Source organism: Varanus komodoensis, unplaced genomic scaffold, assembly GCF_004798865.1.
Source record: "Varanus komodoensis strain SLA01 unplaced genomic scaffold, ASM479886v1 scaffold12, whole genome shotgun sequence".
NCBI lineage: Eukaryota > Metazoa > Chordata > Lepidosauria > Squamata > Varanidae > Varanus > Varanus komodoensis.
Genome location: NW_025335349.1, coordinates 26,164,233 through 26,185,909, shown reverse-complemented (window position 1 = coordinate 26,185,909; position 21,677 = coordinate 26,164,233). Strand labels below are relative to the sequence as shown.

The 21,677-nt window shown below is 43.9% G+C and overlaps 2 protein-coding genes across 2 annotated transcripts in view; one reads left to right on the top strand and one right to left on the bottom strand.

The window, feature by feature from the left end:
• The window catches only part of RACGAP1 (Rac GTPase activating protein 1), a 30,508-nt gene extending 23,066 nt beyond the window's left edge, over window positions 1–7,442 (top strand). The window contains exons 10-17 of the mRNA XM_044422112.1: window positions 1,908–2,072; window positions 3,016–3,111; window positions 3,354–3,552; window positions 4,496–4,601; window positions 4,858–4,990; window positions 5,107–5,242; window positions 6,130–6,238; window positions 7,280–7,442. Coding sequence (XP_044278047.1) covers window positions 1,908–2,072; window positions 3,016–3,111; window positions 3,354–3,552; window positions 4,496–4,601; window positions 4,858–4,990; window positions 5,107–5,242; window positions 6,130–6,238; window positions 7,280–7,355 — 1,020 coding nt within the window. The 3' untranslated portion in view covers window positions 7,356–7,442. The remainder of the gene's footprint in view (window positions 1–1,907; window positions 2,073–3,015; window positions 3,112–3,353; window positions 3,553–4,495; window positions 4,602–4,857; window positions 4,991–5,106; window positions 5,243–6,129; window positions 6,239–7,279) is intronic.
• Window positions 7,443–7,519: 77 nt separating this feature from the next.
• LOC123019306 (uncharacterized protein C594.04c-like) lies at window positions 7,520–19,035 on the bottom strand. Its single transcript, XM_044422113.1, has 6 exons — window positions 18,917–19,035; window positions 16,598–16,703; window positions 13,220–13,326; window positions 11,784–11,956; window positions 10,354–10,638; window positions 7,520–8,218 (listed from the first exon to the last, which is right to left on the bottom strand). Exons 1-5 carry the CDS (start codon window positions 19,029–19,031, stop codon window positions 10,357–10,359), a joined length of 783 nt encoding a protein of 260 aa, XP_044278048.1. The 5' UTR covers window positions 19,032–19,035; the 3' UTR covers window positions 7,520–8,218; window positions 10,354–10,356.
• Window positions 19,036–21,677: the final 2,642 nt, after the last annotated feature.

The following is a 21,677-nucleotide window of genomic DNA, read 5'->3' as shown; positions in this document are numbered from 1 at the left end:
AATGAAATTGCTAATTCAGAAGATTTTAAAGAGTTTATGGGAGGCAGATGCCTGAAAAAATGCCGACTCCTGTATGTGAACCTCTTCCTCTGCCCCTGAATTCTTGAGAATTTCAGCTGAGCCTCTTTTTGTCTTCGGTGTTAAAAACACATGGCGCAGGATGCCTTCTGGTGTGGGTTCCCTCCTTGCACTGTGCAAACACATTTTGTCAGTTGTTCCTTACTACAAGTTGAGATTGCAAAAGTATGATGAAACCCTGGCATAGCTTATTAAGCCCAGCCTGGGAGGGTAACTTTAGGGAGTCCTCAGCAAGCTGTTTTGTTTTCCTTTTTCTTTTCAAAAATTTGTATTATTCTGGCAAATATAATACAAGAATAAGAACAATAAACATAGACAATATAATAAACATAAAATGAATCATTGTTCCCTAATACTGCATCAATATGTTATATGCTTCTAATTAGAAGAAATTGTTGCCATACCGATCGCTATGATTCTACCATACAAGTTATTTAATCAAATCTAGCCAAAAGGTTTCTGAGTTTCCGGGGCGGGGGCGGGGTTATAATCATGACAGCCTTTATTTAGAAATGTAATAAATAATAGTCACTAGGTTCTTTGATACCTTGTAAGCAGAAAGGTTGGAGAAATGAGGAAATAACTATGGTTTTCTTGGTTTAGATACTTAACTGTTATATGCAAATTGACTTCACATCTTAATTTGCAGCCAACCTTTAAAGATAGTTTGAGTTTTTAAATTTCTATCCTGCCTGTCAAAGCACATAAAACCAATGCAAATGACAAGTGACCACTCTCTCGTGTGTGTGTGTGTGTTGAAACAAGAACTATGCACTACCCCTCAGCTATCTTGCTGAAATAAATTGGCGCAACAATCATATCAAAAGTTGTTTGACAAAGGATCTTTTTGACCTGTATAAGTACCTCAAAAGCTGTCACAAAGAGGAAGGTCAAGATCTCTTCTCACTGATGCCAGAGTGTAGAACATGGAATAATCAATTCAAGTAGTGACAACCTAGATTCAGGCTGGACTTCAGGAAAAGCTTCCTCACTGTCAGCAATACGACAGTGGAACCAGTTGCCTAGAGAGTTGGTGGACTCTCCCACACTGAAGACATTCAAAAAGAAACTGGGCAGCCATCTGTGTGGGATGCTGTAACGTGGTGTCCTGCAACAGCAGGGGGTTGAACCAGGTGGCTTTCGTGGTCCCTTCCAGGTCTACTGTTCTATGATTCTATGACCTGGCACCAAATGCTGAGCAATGTTGGCAGCATTCTACCCTCCAGCATTGTATAGTTGGATTTTCACCACCAAGAAAGTCATTATTATGAGTTTCAGAAGTCCAGAATTCATTAGATGATGATATAACAGAAAGGGCTTCCATTGTAGATCTCAGCTCCTGTGCAGGATGATACAGGGAGAGATGCTCTGAACCCTTTTAGGGTCAAAACTAGCATGTTCAGACAAGGTTAAGGAAAACCAATACTAAATTTATACTTTCCATGCCCATGCATCTTTGCCCACAGAACTTGCCCTTGCACCAAGGCAGGAGGGACAATGTAGCCTAGCACACTGCCACACAAGTCTTGCCCAGAGCATCTCCTGTGGCTGCTGCCAGAACAGGAGGCTGGATAAGTCCATTCTGTTCCTGACGGCTGGCTGGCTGGCTGGCTGGCCAGCTCACAGCTGCTGCAGTTTGTTTTCACTGCTCTTATCTGGGATTTTACTGGTGGTTAGAGCTGTTTGAAGAACCTTTCTCATTGGTGGAATAAAGATCCCAACATGAATAAGCTACAGATCATACCTACTTACTCTTATTTGGACTTAGTGTATTTTAATCCTTATTCTGGATCAGGCTATTCCCTTATACACGTCCCCTCTTTCCCCAGGTTATTAAACCTGAGTCATGCGTTCCATGTGGCAAACGGATCAAGTTTGGGAAGATGTCCCTGAAGTGCAGAGACTGTCGGGTTGTGACACACCCAGAATGCCGAGATCGCTGCCCCCTGCCCTGCATCCCTACCTTAGCAGGAACCCCTGTCAGAATCGGAGAGGTATGCTTCTGAGATAGTTTTCACATTCTGCAGCTCCATCCTTTTCCATGGCATCTGAAGAACGGGAAATGAGGTTTAAGAGAGTGAAATGTGACGTGTTGCACTGCTGTAAAAATACATTGAGGCGCCTTGTGCCAGAAGGAGCAGCAACATCCTGATGAGAACTTTTCTGCTTTGCTAACTGTGAAGTGACAGATCTGTTAATGGAGCCTTCCCATAACAATAACACAGTTTTACTGCAGTTTAAAGGCAGTGACCTGTCATGCTTTTGCTTTATGCTTCCTATTAGTATCCTTGAGACATGAACAAATAGAGAGTCTCCTTGCTGGCTATCCCCAGGGCATGGTTGTACTGGCACAGATGTAAAGTGAAAGGTGAGCAGAACAAGAAGCAGAACCTAACAGTGCCTAACATTTTGTTAGGGTACTAGCAGGTAACAACTTCTCAGTTGGATCTCAATTTTAAATAGTGAGGGAAGCAGGAGAATATGATTTCTCTGTGCCAGAAAGTCTGTAGGCTTTCTTGTAACCATTTAGAACAGGTAAGCAGGGATGCCATGGACAGACCATATTGGAGGGCTTCCGTTCATAGGGTTGCCATAGGTTGGAGACAACTTGATGGCACTCAGCAATTAACATTCATATCCTTTTACACTGGCCAGAGAGCATGTCAAATACCTTACAGCATTTGTTGTGCCTCCCAACTAATAATCTCCTTTTTCTTAATATTTGTCTGTGGTCCATAATACAGTTCAAAGTTAGAATCTTGAACTTGGCTAAGCACCTTCTGTTGAAGCAATTCTTTGCTTCCTATTTTCCTGGAGTATAATTATGTGGCGCCTTTCAGTGTCAACTCTGTGGATAGTTTATTGTCAAGCTGTCCTCTAAAAGACTCGTATGAAATTCGGTCTAGATGGAAGACCACTGTATGTGTTTCTTTTCAGGGAACCCTTGCGGATTTTGTATCTCTGACTCCTCCAATGATTCCTTCCATTGTTGTTCACTGTGTGAATGAGATTGAGCAGCGAGGGCTGCATGAGGTAAGAGTGAACTTGGAAGATGTGAACTTGTTTATGGGATTACTGGGAACAAAGACAATTATACAGTTGCTTCCCTGCAGGCTCTGCTTGTGAGTTGCAGACACCAAATACTCTATCAAAAGGTGTCTCTGCTATAATGAGGGGTATAATCCTAAGCATTAAGACGTGGGCTTCATTGTAGCCAGAGGAATTTCTCCATGGACATCCTGGGGATCATGCTTTAAAGTAAGTTGTTTCAACAGACAGGCCTCTACCGAATTTCTGGCTGTGACCGCACAGTGAAGGACCTGAAGGAGAAGTTCCTTCGAGGGAAAACTGTGCCCCTTCTTAGCAAGGTGGAAGATATCCATGCTGTATGTAGCCTGCTTAAAGACTTCTTCCGCAACTTGAAGGAGCCCCTTCTCACCTTCCGTTTAAACAAGACCTTTATGGAGGCAGCAGGTAAGACTTATTTAGGACTGTCACCACTGACAAGCACATGTTGAGTGCAAAACTTCAGTTTTTTGCAACTTTATAAAATGCTGGGTCTCAGTCTTTCATTACTGGTATGATACGGAAAAAAACCTCAATATTTGATCCTCTGCTGTTGCCTTAGAGGTAGACAAATTTAGGCTCCCTGGATACTGATAACAGGTTAGCAGAACTGGAATCAGTTTTTTAACAGTGAGTGACATCTTCCAAGGAATACTTTGGCATATGGAATAACATTCTGGAGTAGATGACAGTATTTCCCCAAAATGGCAACTCCTGTGACTTGCCACTCTGACTCCTTGGCCAGCTGACATAAAGAAAGTTATCCTCCTATAGCCTTTCTCCCTTATATTATCTTTCTACCTGTGTGGCTGAAAATTCAGTATTGTCTTTTCAGTGACACAGTACAGGCCCAAGACTAAAACTGTAAAGACATAATTAAATTACTCAAACCTCTTTTGTACCTAACAATGTTGTATCACACAAAGGAATGGTACCTGTTTTTCAAAGAATCTTTCCCTTTCTTATTTTAGTGTTTGATTCTTCTCCATTTCTATCATAAACAGATTACTGATAGTGGGTTGGACAGTGGAGGAGATCGGAAAATACTTAACTTGGTGCAAACTACTTTTTAAAATCCTCAAAGGTATGCCTGCAGGGCACAATATACATTCAGGAAATCCCAAAGTAGTTGCCTATTTAAGTTAACTTTTCTCTTCCTGATATTGAGGCTGAAGGATCTGCTGACCTGATGTCTTAGAATCTTAGATAATGGTAACTTGTATTATAGGCACTGAGCCCAACAGATAGATTCTACTGATGGATGAGAAACAGTGCAACCCTTCGCTGTAGGAATCTTGCTGACATGTTAAAAGCAGTAAGAAAAGCAGTGTCTTTGTGCTTTTGTTTAAAGAAATTGTGGATGAGGACAATAGCGTGGCAGCCATGTATCAAACTCTGACGGAGCTCCCCCAGGCTAACAGGGACACCCTGGCTTTCCTCATGATACACCTGCAGAGGTAGGTTCAGTTGGGTTGGGTTGGGTGTTCCCAAAGATGAAGTTGAGGCAGAATATTATTATTCTATTTCTTAGGCTTGTGTGTGTGTGCATGCATGCGCAGGAACGTATGAGGTGGAGGGGAAGTGTTGGGAGACATAAATGGAACCTCACATAGCCAAGAAATGCATCATAGCCAAGAACTGACAGTTTGCTGCTTGAAATATTTCTGTTTGCACAAATGCTCCGCTTCACATTTCTCTGTCTCTCTTGGCTAGAGTGGCTCAGAGTCCAGATACCAAAATGGATGTTACCAACCTGGCCAAGGTCTTTGGGCCTACAATTGTTGGTCATGCCGTGCCAGATCCTGACCCTATGACACTCCTACAGGACACAAAAAGGCAACCCAAGGTAGATCAGCTGTGGGAATGAGCTGGGATAGAACATGCAGTTTTAGTGTGTGGCTTGGTGTTGATCTGTGCAATTCTGCAAAGAGGGGTTAGTCATATCCCAGTGTGATTCTACAGGTTGTGGAGCGGCTGATCAGCCTGCCTGTGGAATACTGGAGTCAGTTCATGATGGTGGAGCAAGAAAACATTGAGCCGGCACATATCATTGAGAACTCAAATGCCTACTCCACACCTTGCACACCAGATATGAAAGGTAATTGTGCCTGTTGTACTGATAACCCGCATACGACAAATATATGAGCTGAAACTCAGCTCCTTCATCAGAAACCCTTGTTTCTGCACACCAGTCTCTTTCTGCCAGCAGCTGGTTTTAAGGGCTGTTTCAATTGTTGCACTTGAGCATGTGCCACCTCTTGCTCACATGTTTCTTTTAGCGGCCCCTTTGCTTTCTTCCTCTTCCTCTGTTGGGTGCTAAAGCTGAGATCCCAAGTGCATGTTCTAGGAGCAAAATGCTTCCAAACGGGAGCAGATATGCCACAGAACATGGAGGCTGCTGCCAAGATAGGAGCCCCTCTGTCAGCTGCCTCCCCTCTCCTGCAACGTAGCAACAGGGAAGCGTAAAAGCCTTCCATTTTGCCTTTTGCTGCCCCATAGTGACCATTGCAGAGCAGACCCTGATGTTTTCACCGTGTTTCCACTACAAAACATTACAGGGAGGGGAGGTTTGATGAGAGTTTCCATTTCCACTGGCAATTCCACATCTTCATGCCCAGCTCCTTATGCTATGTGAATCTGCCTAAGTTTAAGTTTTCTTGTTGCAAGATTTGAAAACGTTTGGCAGAAAATGTCTGTGGCAACAATCATTTGGAGTACATTAGTAACTTCCAATATTGCAGTGTGTGCTTGCTCCAGCCTTGTACCAACCAAGAAGAGGGTCACCCTGTCACTAAAATAAACTTGACAATCACACTAGAGTGGGAAATGCCACTCAGTGGTCTATATCCATTGGATCTGGAGGATGCAGGTGGTCTGCTCTGCTCTGTGAGGCTACTCATCATCATGTCCCTGATGTTGGTGCTGTTTGATATGGTGAGTGACAAAGGCTACCTGCAGTGACACCCGTGTTGCCTTTTTGCACAGTGAGCATGTTGGGCCCGCTTACCACTCCAGAACAGCAACTGGTGAAGACTCCTTCCAGCAGCTCCCTGTCTCAGAGGGTCAGGTCTACATTCAGCAAAACTACACCAAAGTAAGCTGGACAATTGCTTCCTGGTCTAGTGTGCACAAAGTATTTCCTTCCACGTTTGCTGGAGTCCTGCATCCTTGTCGCAAGTCCAGGCAGCCGGTGAGAAGGAAGCAGACATGATTTCTGAGGAAATGTGTGATTTGTTTCCAACTGTTTGATGAGGTGGGCGCAGGGAGGGAGCTTTGAAGTCTAATGAGACAAGGTGGGGCAAAATAGAACAAAGTGGATCATTCATTAACATCCGGAGAGTTACATGCTCCAAAGGAGAAGTACAGCAGTACTGGATGGTTCTTGAAGAACTGCCATTCACACTAGACACAGAAGGCTGCAGTGTTTCTTGAGGGACATGTAAAGTTTTTGCGTTAGTTTTCCCTTTAAACATAGCCTGAGTTCAGACAACACACTAACACACTCCTGAGTGCAGGCTGAGTATGGGATGGGTTGTTTTTGGAACATGTCTGAACCAAGCCATACTAACAGCCCATGGTTTGTTAGCATGGCTGGAGTCACATAACCCCCTTTTAGCAACAATGGGGCAGCTACAGTATATACATATGCTATTGGGTGCCACAGCAGCTCTTGGGTGCTTCTGCCTCTAGATAGAGCCTCTAGGCGGTTTTGCCACAGAGGAGAAAGGTGATGTATTATGGTTGCTAGGCAACTGCGGTGCACAGTCCTATACACTTCAGCCTCATCAATGTGGCCAGTGTGAATGTAAGTTGGCTACTGCTGATTGCTGAACACACAGGAGTGTTGGAAACACTAGCTAGGTAGGGTCGCTGTTGGGGAAAAAGGGAAACAAATGTGTGTAAAGATGAGAGTTCTGTCCAATCCCCAATATTTTGGGCTGCAATAAGGTCTATCCAAGATACTCCTAGCCTGAATGGTTGATCACTGGCCTACAAAACTGAAAATGTGAGGCAGAGATGGGCAAATACTAATGACAGATATAAAGGAGGGAGGATGTTTATTCACCAGGCAAACGCTAGAATGTACTTTGTGAGAGCTATTTCATGCTAAGTCTTTCTGTTTCCTGTTCCCTAGATTTGCAAGCAAAAGCAAGTCTGCGACCAGCCTTGGACGCCCTGGCAACTTTTTTGCTTCTCCAATGCTGAAATGAAACATGGTTTGTGATTTTGTTCTGTATGTCTGCTTAGAATGAACAGCTACAATAAAACCCAAAGTTGTTCCTTCTTTATTCCCAGCAGCATTGTGTACTAAGATCAACCGTAGAAGTCTGTTTTTTAGTTTTACCGAGACTTTTATTTGAATTTTATAGTGCAATGTAAAGTATCAAGCTCCATATCACATTTATTGTAAGGAAATAACTGGCAGAACCCACTCAGCATGTTAGTAGGGAAACTGCAAGAAGTTGCTTTTGAAAATGTTTTCTGTAGCTGGGAAGTTGCTTCCATCTGTTCAAAACACCCCATTATTGTTTAATTCGTGTGTTGTGGTTTGAAAGAAGAGGATGTATTTGGCAATGGCAGTAATCCTCATTTCAAAGAACAGCCGTAATCCTTGGGGAAATGAGTGTTGATCCACTGTATAGGGAAATTGTGCATATTGAAGCTACATTTAAGACTATTCTGGTTAGTCTATTTTTAGCAAAACCATTGTTTTTTTTTTAACTATGTACATTTAGAACTTGGTCATGTGAAAAATTGAAACCCAGTGTTCCATTAGTGTGCACACTGCTGAACACTTGAGGTTCTCCCTTGTGTACCAGGGAAAGGCATGGATAAATGCGATAATGAAGTAGCTTAACTTTACAGCCATTTTCATCTCCAGCCATCAGATACAAAGCTTAGATTATTAAACCTTCTGCCAAGGTGGATTTTTAATGGGGTTCTTGATGGTTAGATGTTGAATGTGCTATATCTGTAAGATGCGATGAATGGATTCATCTGGGCTGGTTCTTCCCAGAAAGTTCTGTATTACCTATAACTGCTGTCCATTTTGTAAGAAGTATTGCAGTATGACCTGCCAAAAAAGTAAATTTTAATATGACACTTTTTTGCGATGTGTTCAATAATGCATTTCTCATAAAATGTTCACACTCATACAGGCAACATTTGACCATGCTATAGTCTAACGGCATGGCCTGAAATGCTGTGTGAGCGTCTCCCTGCTGCTGTGGGCCCTCCAAAGCTGGCTGGAGGGTTCCAGAGCAGATTGAGAAAGGGCATCTGAGGGAAGAGAAAGCTATTCTGCCATGGTTTCTGTTCTGCCAGCTGACAGTCAGTGTTAAGAATGACAGCATGAAATTACAAGTTTAAATTTGTGTTTTGCTAGTGACTGCTGATGCCCTTTTGCCAGTTAACAAAGGATGCCAAAAACACTCCAGTGGTGTGTGTAGGCAAAATGGAAAAATCTTTAGAGTGGTAGAAGATGTGAACAAACAATGCCCTCATCTCAGCTGAAAAGGCATGGACAGGATAATGAAATCTCTCAAGTTTAGATTCTACCTTGCTGGCTATTTGGCACAGGCAGTCCAAGTGAGCCTTAGAACATGACTTTCATTTTTTATAATGAAAGCTATAAATGGGGAAAACACCTAATTCTTCTTTCTTTCTGATTCTTGAATGCCAGCTAATTCATAAGCTTACATTCCCACTTTACCCAGTTTAGGTGCCCCCCACTTCCTACAACAGGTAGGTATTGTTTCCATGTAAGCACTACATTACTTACAATGCTATATGCTATAAAGGTAAAACCTGCCATTTCTGAGCCCTCTAGATAAGTCAAAGGCCAAGGATCAACAAGCTGGTAGAAATAACTAGAGAGTTTTCATACTTCAAAAAAACCAGAGTGCTGAGGGAGGTGTCAAAAGTGCAACTAAAATGATTTACTGATTGGAAAGCCTCTTTCCTAGGAAGAAACCTTTAAGCTGGAACATTTGGAGTACAAAATAGTGTGTGAGAGAAGAAGCAAATATCTTTAAAGTAAGACCCTGCAGGACCACCAATTGATTTTAATGGCATTAGGTTTTGGTCAAACAGCTGGGTACTTCCTATAATATGTATCTTATGGAATAAATTGCCACTAAATATTCATACATGTGAAGTTAGTGGTATTGCTTTCTAGCACCACCTTGTGCATAGTAAGAGCAAATACTTATCCCTGTATATTTAAGGAGGCATTTTTATATAGGACTAAAATGGAGAGGTTAAGAAAACAAAAGTATGCTTTTGTCCAATAAAACTAACTCAGTGGGTGTTCCGTTCTTATACTGTCTTTCTGTAGAGTTTAATTGCACTTCTTTCCAGAAAGGGATTTGTATGAAAAATTAGCTTGACCTCACTCATCAGGGTTGCGTGATGAGTAGCAAGTCGGTACAAGTTGCTGCCTTAAAAATACCATGCTGCAAAAGGAATCTCCACTTAACAGGATGCCATGCTTGTCAGAATACAGATTTCATGAAGTATCAGGTAATACCTTAACAGTGCATTCATAGCTGATGGAGCAACTCTAATTACGGTGACTATGGGTTTATCAAAGCTGGAGGATTTACAAGCTTGGCTTTACATAAAAATGCAAAAGGGGATGGTGACTTTCATATGAAGGTAGAGACAGAATGGCTCCGTCACAGCTGGTGTGTTATCTGCCACTAACCCTGCTTCAGCGGGTTACGTTCATGCCTCCTTCTACAAAAGGTGAACTTCCTGGCTATGATCTCTTCCTTTTTTAGTGCACTGGATTACTGGGATTAGCGCCTCAGGCAGCTAGGCAAGGGGCACCCACTTACCAGGAAGAGAGCAAAGCCTTCCAGCTACTTTATGTAATTGAAGCTAAAAGACCAGCACAGCCTTTAATCGCAGATTAGTGTTTTATATACCAGATGTATTTTTGTTCCAAAGCAGCAAGGAAAATACTGATGCAGTGATGACTGAGTGACCATTTCACACACTGACTCATGTTTGCTGAGCAATTATGCATATGAAATGGCTTTCCCAAGGAATAACTTGCCAAGTGGCTGCTTTACTGTCCATTTACTGCTGAACAATTGCCATGAAAAAGGCATAAGTGTGAATTTAAAGTGGTCTTCATGCAACAACTGTTGTGTGGTGGGTGCCCCTCAGTGGCAGCAGGATACATACAGTAGATATGACCCTTACCTGCTACAACCTCAAGCTGACAGGCCACAGCATGGGAGTCTCTCTTAAATAGGCCTGGAAAGCAGCCTGCTTCCCCCATTTCTTCATAGCTGCTTTCTCAAGGATGGGAACCCCACTGACGTGACTTAGTAAGAACCAAACCAGCAGTGGTGAGAGGACACTGACGTATTGCCACCCATGCAGCACTGATGTGGCTGACACGAAGAGTCCTGTCCACAGCAAAATCTCCCCTAGGTAATTGGGGTGGCGACTATAAGCCCATAAGCCACTCTGGATAAACTTATCCTGGAGGAAATAAAACAAAAGCAGATTTTTAAAAAATTAGTTGAACCAGTTCAATATTTGAGCAGTTATCAATTCTAATCTAGAAATTAGAACAGAACACTTTTGATGTTTCTCATAGTCAGTGAAAGAGGCCTCCCCTTTTTTGGGTACCCAGAATCTAGCAAGAACATCCACCACACTCCCAAGCCTATCAGGGCTGTCACATCTTGAAAATCAGCAGATGTAGCCAGGTTGATTGTCTCTCACCCACTGGCCTATCTGACATAACCCATGCCTGGCACCCTTGTTTATTTCAGGGTGGCCTGCTGTGACATCCAAACTTGGTGTGGTTTCCTTTCCATAAGCCACCATAAGAACCCATGGTGTGTTGTTTTGCCCTTTTTCAGGGTAGTTTGCAATGTCTGAACTCAACAGAGTAGCTTCTGGCTATTTTGTTGGACAGGTCTATAGAGCTATCTGCGAAAGCAAACCCCCAAAGAGTATCTTACAGTTTTGCTAATGATATCCTCTCTTCAGTGTATCTTGGAATGATACGAATTAATTTTTTCACGTCATTGCTTCCCTAGACAACAGTTTTTAAAGTGCTGGGAAATGTATACAGAAGTTACTTTTTCATGTAAATATTACTTTTCAATTTCACTTGAAGAAATTGCACAAATTTCTTTGCACAAATCCCATTTTTAAAAAAATAAGCTTTTGGAAAGTTTGCACAAATCTGCTAAAATGCAGTAACTCCAGTCTTGCACAGATCTCCCAAATCTCTCTGGAGGTGAAAAAAAAATCAAATGAGCCATTTGTGCTCATTAGAGGGATTAGATGTCAAGGTTGTTGGTAAAAAGGGCTGAAGGTATTTAATGGGACACTTGACAATCTCCATGACATGGGGTGTGGTACTTGGTCACAGATCCTTTATACTAGGGTATGATGTTCCTGATTAGCTACATAAAACTGTTGTCTTTTCTTTTCTTTTTTTTTTAAAGCTTTAAGCAAAAGCCCCCAAAGATCGATTGGAAAAATCAATTCCATTTGTTATGCAGTGCGTGGGCTTATCTGAGTCAAATGAGTAAGATCTGGGCTTCCTGGTGAACAACTCCTTAACGCCAAATGCAGTGCAGCAGAGAACCTCGCTGGCAGCCGCGACTCACCGCATTATCAGGGTTGCTTCTGAAGTGCCATTTCTGCTGGTCAGCTACAGCCTCTGTAGTGAACCCCACTGCCCAGATGCTCCATCCAAGGTAGTCCCAGAATCCAAGAGGCTTCCCATTTTTCTCCAGGTTCAGCAGTAGAGTGGGGAGCAGTGTTATAAACACCCATATGCCTGTAAGAATGGGACAGAGACGGCCGTCCTCATATTGAGAGCCAGTGTGGCATAGTGGTTAAGAGCATGGGACTGGGACTCAGACGACCTGGGTTCTAGTCCCCGCTCAGCCATGGAGCCAGCTGGGTGACTTTGGGCCAGTCGCAGACTCTCAGCCCAACCTACCTCACAGGGATGTTGTTGGGGGGATAAGATCCAGGAGGAGAATGATGTAAGTTGCCTTGAGCCCTTTGTAGGAAAAAGGCAGGATATAAATCCAAAAATAAATAAAATAAAATTTACGCTTACTTGAGGCTTCTTAGTAAAGATGCCCAGGATTGCACTGCAAGTCTGTATTCAGGATCTGAAAATCCTTTAAGTATTCATTATCACTTCACACCCTAAGGGACAATGACCAGCTGGAAGGCCTGCTTGCTCCCTGCATGTTCAGCAAAGTTTTGGGTAAAGTTCTGTCACTTTCAGTTGGCACTATAAAGAGCTAAACAGTATGATCTAAATAAACATTGCTGCTTATTTTGCACATTTTCAGTTTTTGTTAGCTGTGAGGAAGAAAAAGGAGATTTGCTGAGTACTAATGCACCATCCATTGATAATTTTATGTTTTTCTGAGCTCCTTTGGTTTCTGAGATTTCCCAAATCTTTTGCTCCATCTCTTTAGCCACTTGTGACCATGTGTGTTTTGTTTTTGAAAGGAAACCAAAATTATCCTAACCTGTGTGAGATTAGTCAATATCTTGCAGAAATCACACACACAGAGCTCTACTATTTGCCCCAGATCAACTTACACTATTAAAAACAGTATACTATAATAATAAAATACAAATAAAGATGGCTAAAACATATTGACTGATCAGTCCTAAGAAAAAACAGCCATGAAGCTAAAGATTTTACTCTCCAGAAACTATTAACAGTAGAACTAAATGATTGTATACATTAAAAGTGTCTTATATTTCTGATAAACAAACATGAAAGGGATCCTGACAAATCTTAGTGAAATCAGCATTCAAGAGCTGTGGCCACAACAGAAAAGGCCCTGTCGCTTGTGTTCAACCAGAAGCTAATGGAGAACAAGACCTGTGAAGCTGAATTTGCTTCTCAGAACAAGTGGTTCCTACGATTACCTAGTCCTAAACCATTTGGGGCTGTAAAGACTATTGATTTCAATTTGAGAAGGCATGCACAGGCCTCGTGTATAAGATGACTTGTTCAATCCCACTGTAGTTTGAAATCTTTGTTTCAAAACCAATTGGCCTATATTCTTACCTTGCATTGTCCAATAAAGAAAAAAAGTGCCTGGGTTCTCTCTTATACCATTGAATCGTTTGTCGTGCCCCTCTTTCAAGATTCGTAAGAAGAGGAACAGCCCCAACCTGAGAACAATTGAAGATGGAAAGTTTGGAGAAGAACATGCATTTTCCTGTGCAAGAATGTGGACCCTAAGTTTCAATTGGTAGTTAGCAAGCAACTCTAACTGTTAACTTTAAATTCTGTCTTTCAGTAGTATTGCCACCATGTTTTGGTGGCCTTGCTCTTGTAGTTTTCACACTAGCCTGACAAATACAACCAAAACTGAAATAGAGATAAGGCCTTGGGGAAAGCGGCATGCATTTAAAAAATCTAAATCCTGTACTAAACAAAAGACAGCAGCTTGTGTAGGTTAAGCAAATTTATCTTATTATATATAATTCACTCTGCATTTTACTGCTATAAAAATGCATTGCTTCTGCTAGCAACAGGGAAGAATAAAGAGCTATGCCGTGCACTCTAGCCCTGGCCCTGGAAGTCTTATTAAACAAGCCATCTGGTTTTCAATAGGCATTGTCCACACAGTCTCGGCACATTGTTGCAATCATAATTACTAGGAACTCATTTGGAGAGAATAAAAAAGGAACAAACACATCACAGAGAACAGTCTCAAGAAGCCACACTGTGTTTTTCTGAGCCTGTGTGGAAGCATGGAAGAAAGCACAGCCTGTTACCACGCAGGACCACAAGTGGCGCTGCAAACCTCAGTCCTGGAAAGGCAGTGTGTCAGTCAGAAGTCACTCAAGTCTGAGGAGCCATTGCTAGCATGAGGCTTTCTCTGGCTTGTAATTAAGCAAGGTGTTCTGTCTTAAGGCTCCTTCCATTCCTCTACAATTATGGCAACTGAAACAGTTTTGGATAATTTACTTTAAATGTGATTTTAATGTTTATATGTGAATGACTAAGGCAGTGATGGCAAACCTATGGCCGCAGGGGGCATGCAGAGCCCTCTTTGTTGGCACACGAGCCAAGTCACCCCAGCATCTGAGCATCAGATAACAGCGCCCATAGGGGCCATGCGCATGCTCAGAAAGGAGTAGTGGTGCCAGGCAATGACGTCATAAGCTGTGACTCATTAGCTGCGACTCGTCCGAGCTTTCGCATGGCCGGTCAGTTCACTGCCAAGGATATATATATATATATATTTGCTTGGACTGGCTGTGAGTTGTTTTTTCTAAACTAAAACCTCAGTATTCAGATTTTATTGCAGTGTTGGCACTTTGCGATAAATCAGTGGGTTCTGGGTTGCAGTTTGGGCACTCGATCTCTACAAGGTCTGCCATCACTGGACTAAGGGCACAATTTATCAAGATGCCTATGTGGCTCAATGGCATCCCTTGCGGCACAAGAAGAGTGGCAGAGGTGATCTTCACCTCCCTGCTCTGCACTGTTGCGGATGGCCATTTTCAGCCATCCAGCAAGAGCGTTTCAGATGGGAAGTGCTTTAACCCCAGAGCCTGGTCCAGCCAAGACGCCTCACACTAGATTCAAGGACAGTTATGGAGAAATGGAGCCAGCTGTGTCAAAAGTGAGATACAGTTGATGGAATACGGTGATGTAATGTCGACAAGCAAAAGCAAGTTTATGCCCCTCCCTTACCTGTGGCTGCATTGGCTCCCTGAATGGCACATGGGATGCTCTGCGAGCTTCCTAGTTGTCTGGGTGGGCATCGTCCTCTCCCAGGCTGAGAACCAAAGACAGTCCCTCTTGCCAGGGACTGTACTGCAGATTGTGTCACTATACACAAATGCACCCCCCACACACTTCAGAAGCAGTTTAAGTAAGAAAGGGGTTTGATCTCACACAAGGGGAGGTCTCAGCTACAGAAGGACTGCAGAGTGCAGCTCAAAGCAATTATCGCTGATGCTCTTCCTAGCAGTCAAAGGCCAGAAGGCCTTGACATGACTTCAAGAAACTAGTCTGGCCTTTCAACCCTGGGGAAGTTAAAAAAAACTACCTGTGGGACCTTAATAACCTTCCTGCCATTCTTCCAGTAAAGCACACCCAAAACAGGAGGGAGGAGCACTGCCAGGATGCCTCCTACCCTGGCTACTCCAGTCTCCTCCCCTACCCTGAAATGGCCCATTTGCCCCTCCCCAGGTCACTTGCCCAACCCTGAAGGGCAGGCAGCACAGTTCCTTCTATGCTGGTCAGCACGGGGGTGGGGGGCAGGGCTTGGATTTCCAGCTCCAACATTAACCTAAGAGCTGCTATTAATATTAAGATTGAGAGGAGGAGCAGCAGTTATGTAAGCTGCCTCGAATTCCTTGAAGGAAACAAGGTGGGACAGTCCTTCTGTAACAGCCAGTAGCCCAAGTTCTCTGGGCAGTTCACAAAAGCAGATAAAATACAATAAAAATACAAAATAATAATAAAAACATTAAAAAGCAAAACAGAATTTAAAAGCTAAATTTAAAACTAAATTTTAGAAAGTTACAATAGCTTACACAAATTAAGTCACATGCAGTTAAGCAGTTGACATAGTGCCCCAATATACTATAAAAATAATAAAAGCCCTATCATAGAGGAAAGTCTTAACTTGGCACTACACAGATATCAAAGTTGGCACTAGGTGGGACTCAGTCAGGAGTGTGTTCCATAACTGGGGGGCTGCCACTGAAAAGACCCTCTCCTTTTCGCCACCGACTGAGCCTCCCTTGAAGGAGGCAATCAGAGATGGTGACCATGGCATACAGGTAGCTTGCAGCTGGGAGAGGCATTCCATCAGGTAATATAGTCCTAATTATGCAGGGCTTCATAGGTTAAACTCAACACCTTGAGTTGGGCTCAGGGAAAATTTGCTGTTAATTTAAATCTCAGCAAACAGTAATCTGACCATGACACAAGGACTGATTCAAAGTCCTCCTTCAGTTCACAGTCCCCATGCCCAGCTAAAATAAAACAAACCCAGAGGGTGCCCTGTTACACGTGTTGGACTGATGACAATGTTGGGACAGTCTCATGGTTGTCATGGACCCTATGAAATCCTGAGCACCCCATACAAGGTTCTCTTAGTGTGGATGTTAACATCCCCCAGGGCCATCTAGGAATCTGAAGTATCTGCTGGTCCCTCAGGCAATATTTAGGGGTCACAGAATCATTCTGTGTGTGTCATGGTGTGGTGTGGTATTAAGCAGTACCATCAATATAAAAAGTAAATAGCACTAAGCCTTATTGCAAAGTTTGTGCTTTGACTTTATGTTAAACTCTCTATGAAGCTAGCCTGATTCTACAGCAGCACTCCTTGGACACCCAAATGGCTCTGATCCTCTCCAGGGTACTGCTCTTTGTAAGTTTTGGCATAGGCAACAAACGCACAGCTCATTCAAACCTCACCTGAGGGCCCAAATAGTCACCAGGGCTGTCTGGACCTGCTGCCGAGGATGCTGTGCGTGACCCCACTGGAGACTCAGATGTGCCAGCAAGACGAATGTTCCGCTTCCTAGGGAGAGCCAGAAAACTGCATCAGAAGTTAAAACAAGTACTATCAGCCCACCTTGAGTGCCTCCCTGGCCAGGTGTGTTCTGTTGGGGGTAATCCTTAATAGAATTTGCTGCAGAGGAAGCAATCCTGTTTACTCAAGCAGCTGTGACTCAAGACAGAAGCTTCATACACCGCTGCATGAAATTCACAGTTTGCGATGCAACACGGCTTGCTTGATCCCTCGATGCGTGTGTTATTCAGCCTCTGTTCTGCAAATGCTGCACCTGCTCTGCTTCTGGAACTGTATAATCTGAACAATGCCAGCTGAGCAGTTGGCATCATTGCCCCACCCTGTCCATCGAGAAGACCTTCCACAGTGGCGATGCAAGTCAGCAAACACACAACATTAAACAGTTTAAAGTCTTTGGGTACAGAAGATCTCCATATGGTTACCGAGACCAAGTCGTGGCACTTCTGCTCGGTTGGTACAGTTCTGTGACCTGTCCTGAGCCAAGATCTCTGATACAGCTGAACTATATTTTGGGGGTGTAAGTCTATCGGGTGGTGCACAATAGTCCATGTGGCAGTTGATGAGCTGTATGTGTGCAGTGGCTCGCTATGGCAATGGTGCAATTTCTTCATGGCATTACAAAGAGTCAGAAGAGAGGCTGTGCGTGTCTCAAACGGTGCTGAGCAATTAGCCTGATCTGTGTGGGGAGCCACTCACTGGACACCAGGAATGGGCCCACGATAGATCAGGATCCACTGACGGATCTCCAGGGAACTTGTAGTAGATAACCAGGTGTTTTTGACTCTCAATCCTCTAACCATAGCAGTACTTCCACCTACCACCACCACCATGCTACTGAAACCTTAGAGGAAAATCCAGGCATGGGTTTTAGATTTTGAAGGGTTATGAGCTTTGTTCTAGTAGTAAAACAGTCCCAAGATGTACTCAGAATTGTCCTGTTCCTTAACTATAAGGTCATGTCTGTCTCTCTTCTGTGTGTGGCTCCAGCAATGCCTAAATACCTAGCTGCTGTGGAAGATGGGTGGAAGGGTGCTGGTGCACTCAGATCCTGCTTGTGGGATCCTGCAGGCAGTCAGTTTGCTACAGTGTGAACAGAATGCTTGACTGGATGGACCCTGGGTCTGATCCCCTTATGTGCTTAGCTGGGGGAGTCCCTGTGTTCTAGGAAAAAAATAGGTCTGTCCACTCCTGTGGTACAAAATCGGCTTTCTCTGATGCAATCTAGGGAATGAACAGCTCTGGCCCTGAGTGAGAGGGCAAAAAGAAAAGCCCCTAGATGCTTCATGGGCTCTTGCCATTCACAGCAAGACTGAACTGGTGGACCACCCATTCTTGTATTACCAATGACTGCACTTTCTGTGTGCTTTCTGTTCTCACAGTTTGTGTAGAAATGATCCACCCTGGATTTTCATGGAACTTTCTCCTATCCAAATGTGTCAGACTGTAACTCATGTCCCACCCTCCCCAGCCGGCATGAGAGGCAATAATGGCAATTGAAGTCCAAAGCACAAGAAGGAAACCCAGTTGGAGAAAGCTGGCCACCTGAATACTGTCCTATCTATAGCCTCAAAAAGCAGGAAGACAACAGAGATGTATTTCTTGCTTGGTTGATGACAGCATTCTTGCAGAGGGGACGATGACTGCTCCGAAACAAAAGCCTTCTTTTACAACAGAATATGTTCAGAGGGATGCAAGAAAAACGATGCCCATGCTGACGCGCCTTCCATACTTTTTATCGCATCACGTAGGCTTCTTATTCAGCAAAAGGGGGAGGGGGGAGAGAGAGACTGAGACTGTCTGTGTCTGTCTGTCACGGGAAATGCTTGGACGCTTGCGGTATTCATCTGTTAATCATTCCCTAAAGAGCCTTAATGTTGGGTGTGCATTCCAATGGATACGACCTTCCTGGATAATATCGATTTGACGTTCCGCTGACTTGGAAGGTGCGCATCAAAGTGGAGACAACAGGACTACCCAAGGTGTGCGTCCTAACGTTAGCCCTGCTCAGGAGTCGTCCCGCTCACTGAGATGAAGTTGCAGAAGTTACCCTATCGGGGGATACAACCCAGGGATTTCTGCTGGAGGTGCGGACAGGGGCGTGTCCCCTTCGGAACACCCACGTCCAAGCTCTGCACAGCTGGCTCGCCCAGAGGCAGGATCCCGATCCGCCCGCCGCCCAGTGCCCGAGACTCCCCCCTCACCCGCCGCATCGAAGAACTTCTCTGTGCGCAGCGCGGCCGCCGCCACCCACAGACCCCACTGGAGCGCCAAGTCCAAGGCCGCCAGCAGGACGAGCGACAACCAGGACGACTCCATGGCGAGCCCGCGGGCAGGCAGAGGACGCTCCCCTTGCCTAATTCTCCGAACCCAACGCGGCCAATCCCAAGGGACGGCTTCCCGTAACAACCAATCAGAAACCAAGCACCGCCCACATGGCGTGGAGTGCGTGGCCTGGCTGAAAATGCCACCCCCTCCCCCTTTATATATAATGCGCGAGCAGTTAGACGGATTTTTACCATTTATACGTAAGTTAGTTGGTAGTACCTCTGGGATTTAACAGGCTATTTGCTCCAAGGCACTAACGGTGTTTAGTGCTCAGTAAAGTAGCCGTTCTAATCTGTCAGATTATGGACGTGGAGCAAAGGTTGATGATTCTTCCGGATTCAAGAAGACAAAGTTTCTGCGCTTCAGATATTCAGAGGAGATGACCGTGTTAAGTCTGTGCTGCAGCTCTTCGTATGCTGCCCTTAATTCCTTACACCAAAGACTGGCACTATCGGCTATGGCTGCTGATAGACTTTGGAAGAACACCTGTAGGGCCATGGGATTCCCATCCCTGCCTTAGACGGAGGGTGGGGTAAACTATAAAATTGAATCCATTCCTGTAGTTTTTATCTAATATGCTGCCTTTATAGCATTCCATCCTTAAGGGTGACCTTAAAAATAAATTAAAATAAACTAGCAATAAATGCAACACTTAAAACAATACTGTTCCAAAAAAAAAAAAAAAAAGTGAACTTGGGATGAGGGAGGTTGAAGCAACTCTGTGTGAGTGATGCAGCACGTAAGGAATTGATGATGAGCTGGATGTCTGGCGATTTGAAAAAGCACTGTGCCACCTCGTTTGCCTGTGTAGTTTGGGCCTTCAGCGCTCACTTACATTTGAGCAAATGTGAATTAATCAGAGGCCATGGGCATAGTCCAAGCAGTCCTGTGCAGACCATGCACAGTTTCATCAGTGCATGGTCTTTTTTCAGTCTTGAGTGCTCTGTGTGCCGGTTGTGAGGTGCTAACATTCAGGCCTAAGCCCAGCTGCATGGAATTAGCGGTGGTCATTTGGTTATGATCAGAAATACTCTGCATATGGTGAGAGGCTCATTTATCATGGTTTGGTTTTTTTTTTTTTTTTTTTGCAAGGCTGACCCCTGGCATTGAAAACAGGTTCTGGGATAATGACCTTCACTCAAATTAAGTCAAGTCTCATTACTTTGCTCTCAGCGGCATAGCTTTCTTTTTATAATTGTTCAGCAATCCCTTTTTAATCTTTGTAGCTTATCCATTGGCAGAGTGAGATCTGGTGATAAATCTAGGATTCACACTATCAAATTCAAGCTATTTGTAATAAGCTCTTTGCATTTTGGTCTGGCATATACACATGTACTTTTTGTTGTGGGTGTTTTGAGTTTTCTTTTTAAAGCCTGCAAACACGCACACACAGAGCTCTTGCAAAGATCACGCTTTCAATAAAATCTTGCCATTTAGAGCTGTGAACAGAAGGGATTTTTGGCCATCTGTTTTGCTCCAGACACAAAGATTGACAAGGTTATTATTGCTGAGACAAAAATGTTTGCTCTTTGTCCTTATCTTTCCCATATCTTATTGCCAGGAGGGTTCCCCCCACCCTTTTTTTTTAAGCAAAGGAACTGTTATTACTGAAATACATCTTATTTAATGCTCCTTGCTTCAGATCAATTGTGAGAAATTGAAAGGTCAGGGAGAGGAGAAAGCAAGATGAAAAGAAGCATTCGTGGCAATGGAGACTTGTGCTGAAGAGGTAAGAGACCAGGATGTTTGGACATGATGTTTATTAAAAGCCCTGTACCTCCAGTGCTCGCAGGATGCAAAGGAGAACAGATTTTTCCACTTAGGAGAAGCAATCCAGGAAGTCTCCAACAATCTGGGTTACTGTTGACTTAAAAAAAAAAAGACTATCCAGATTAACAAGAAGGACAACACAAAACAAATTACCCCCAAGTCTTTGCGGGGGTGGGTGGGATGACAAAGTCAAGCCAGTGCTGGCTGACAAAAATTAGTGTCCTTTGGAGACCTTTTCCTATGTGAAAATGAGTAGCACCCTTGATCTCAGAACTTGACCCACAGAGAGTAAAACAAGAGGAAGATGAAAAACCACAAGGTGGTAGCACACCCACAGGACAAGTGGCGCCTGCAGGCACTGGTGCGCTCCCAGCCGCTTTTCTGACACCCATCAAGGTGTTTCACCCTTCCTTTAAAAAAAAATTTTTTTTCTTACCGACAGCAGGGCTTGTTGTGAAAAAAAGGCTCTATCGGTACTGACAGCTGAACTTGTTCCAACATGCTGCAACTCATTCCCTCCTCTGTATTGCGCTCAGCTTTTTGTGCAGCCTTTTGTCCTTTGCCACACTGCCCACAGCAGCCTTCGTGTGGTGCCAGGGCAATTGCTCAAATCTCAAAGGGCTGCGTGCCTTTGCCCATGTTGTTTCTTGTGAGCAGCCAAAAAGTGGAATCTGAGAGGCCTGATTTGATGATCTCAGGGCTTACTTTTCTGTTATTGAAACACATTGCCTGTAAACGAGTGAAGGAGAAGTACAAGCGGAGCAGGAAAACGTGGTCCACTAGTTTGTAGTGGTGCCGTCTAGTGTCTGTTGGAAGTGCAGGCTTGAGGAATCCTAACCAGTTTAGGGTGCTGGGACATACTGAAAG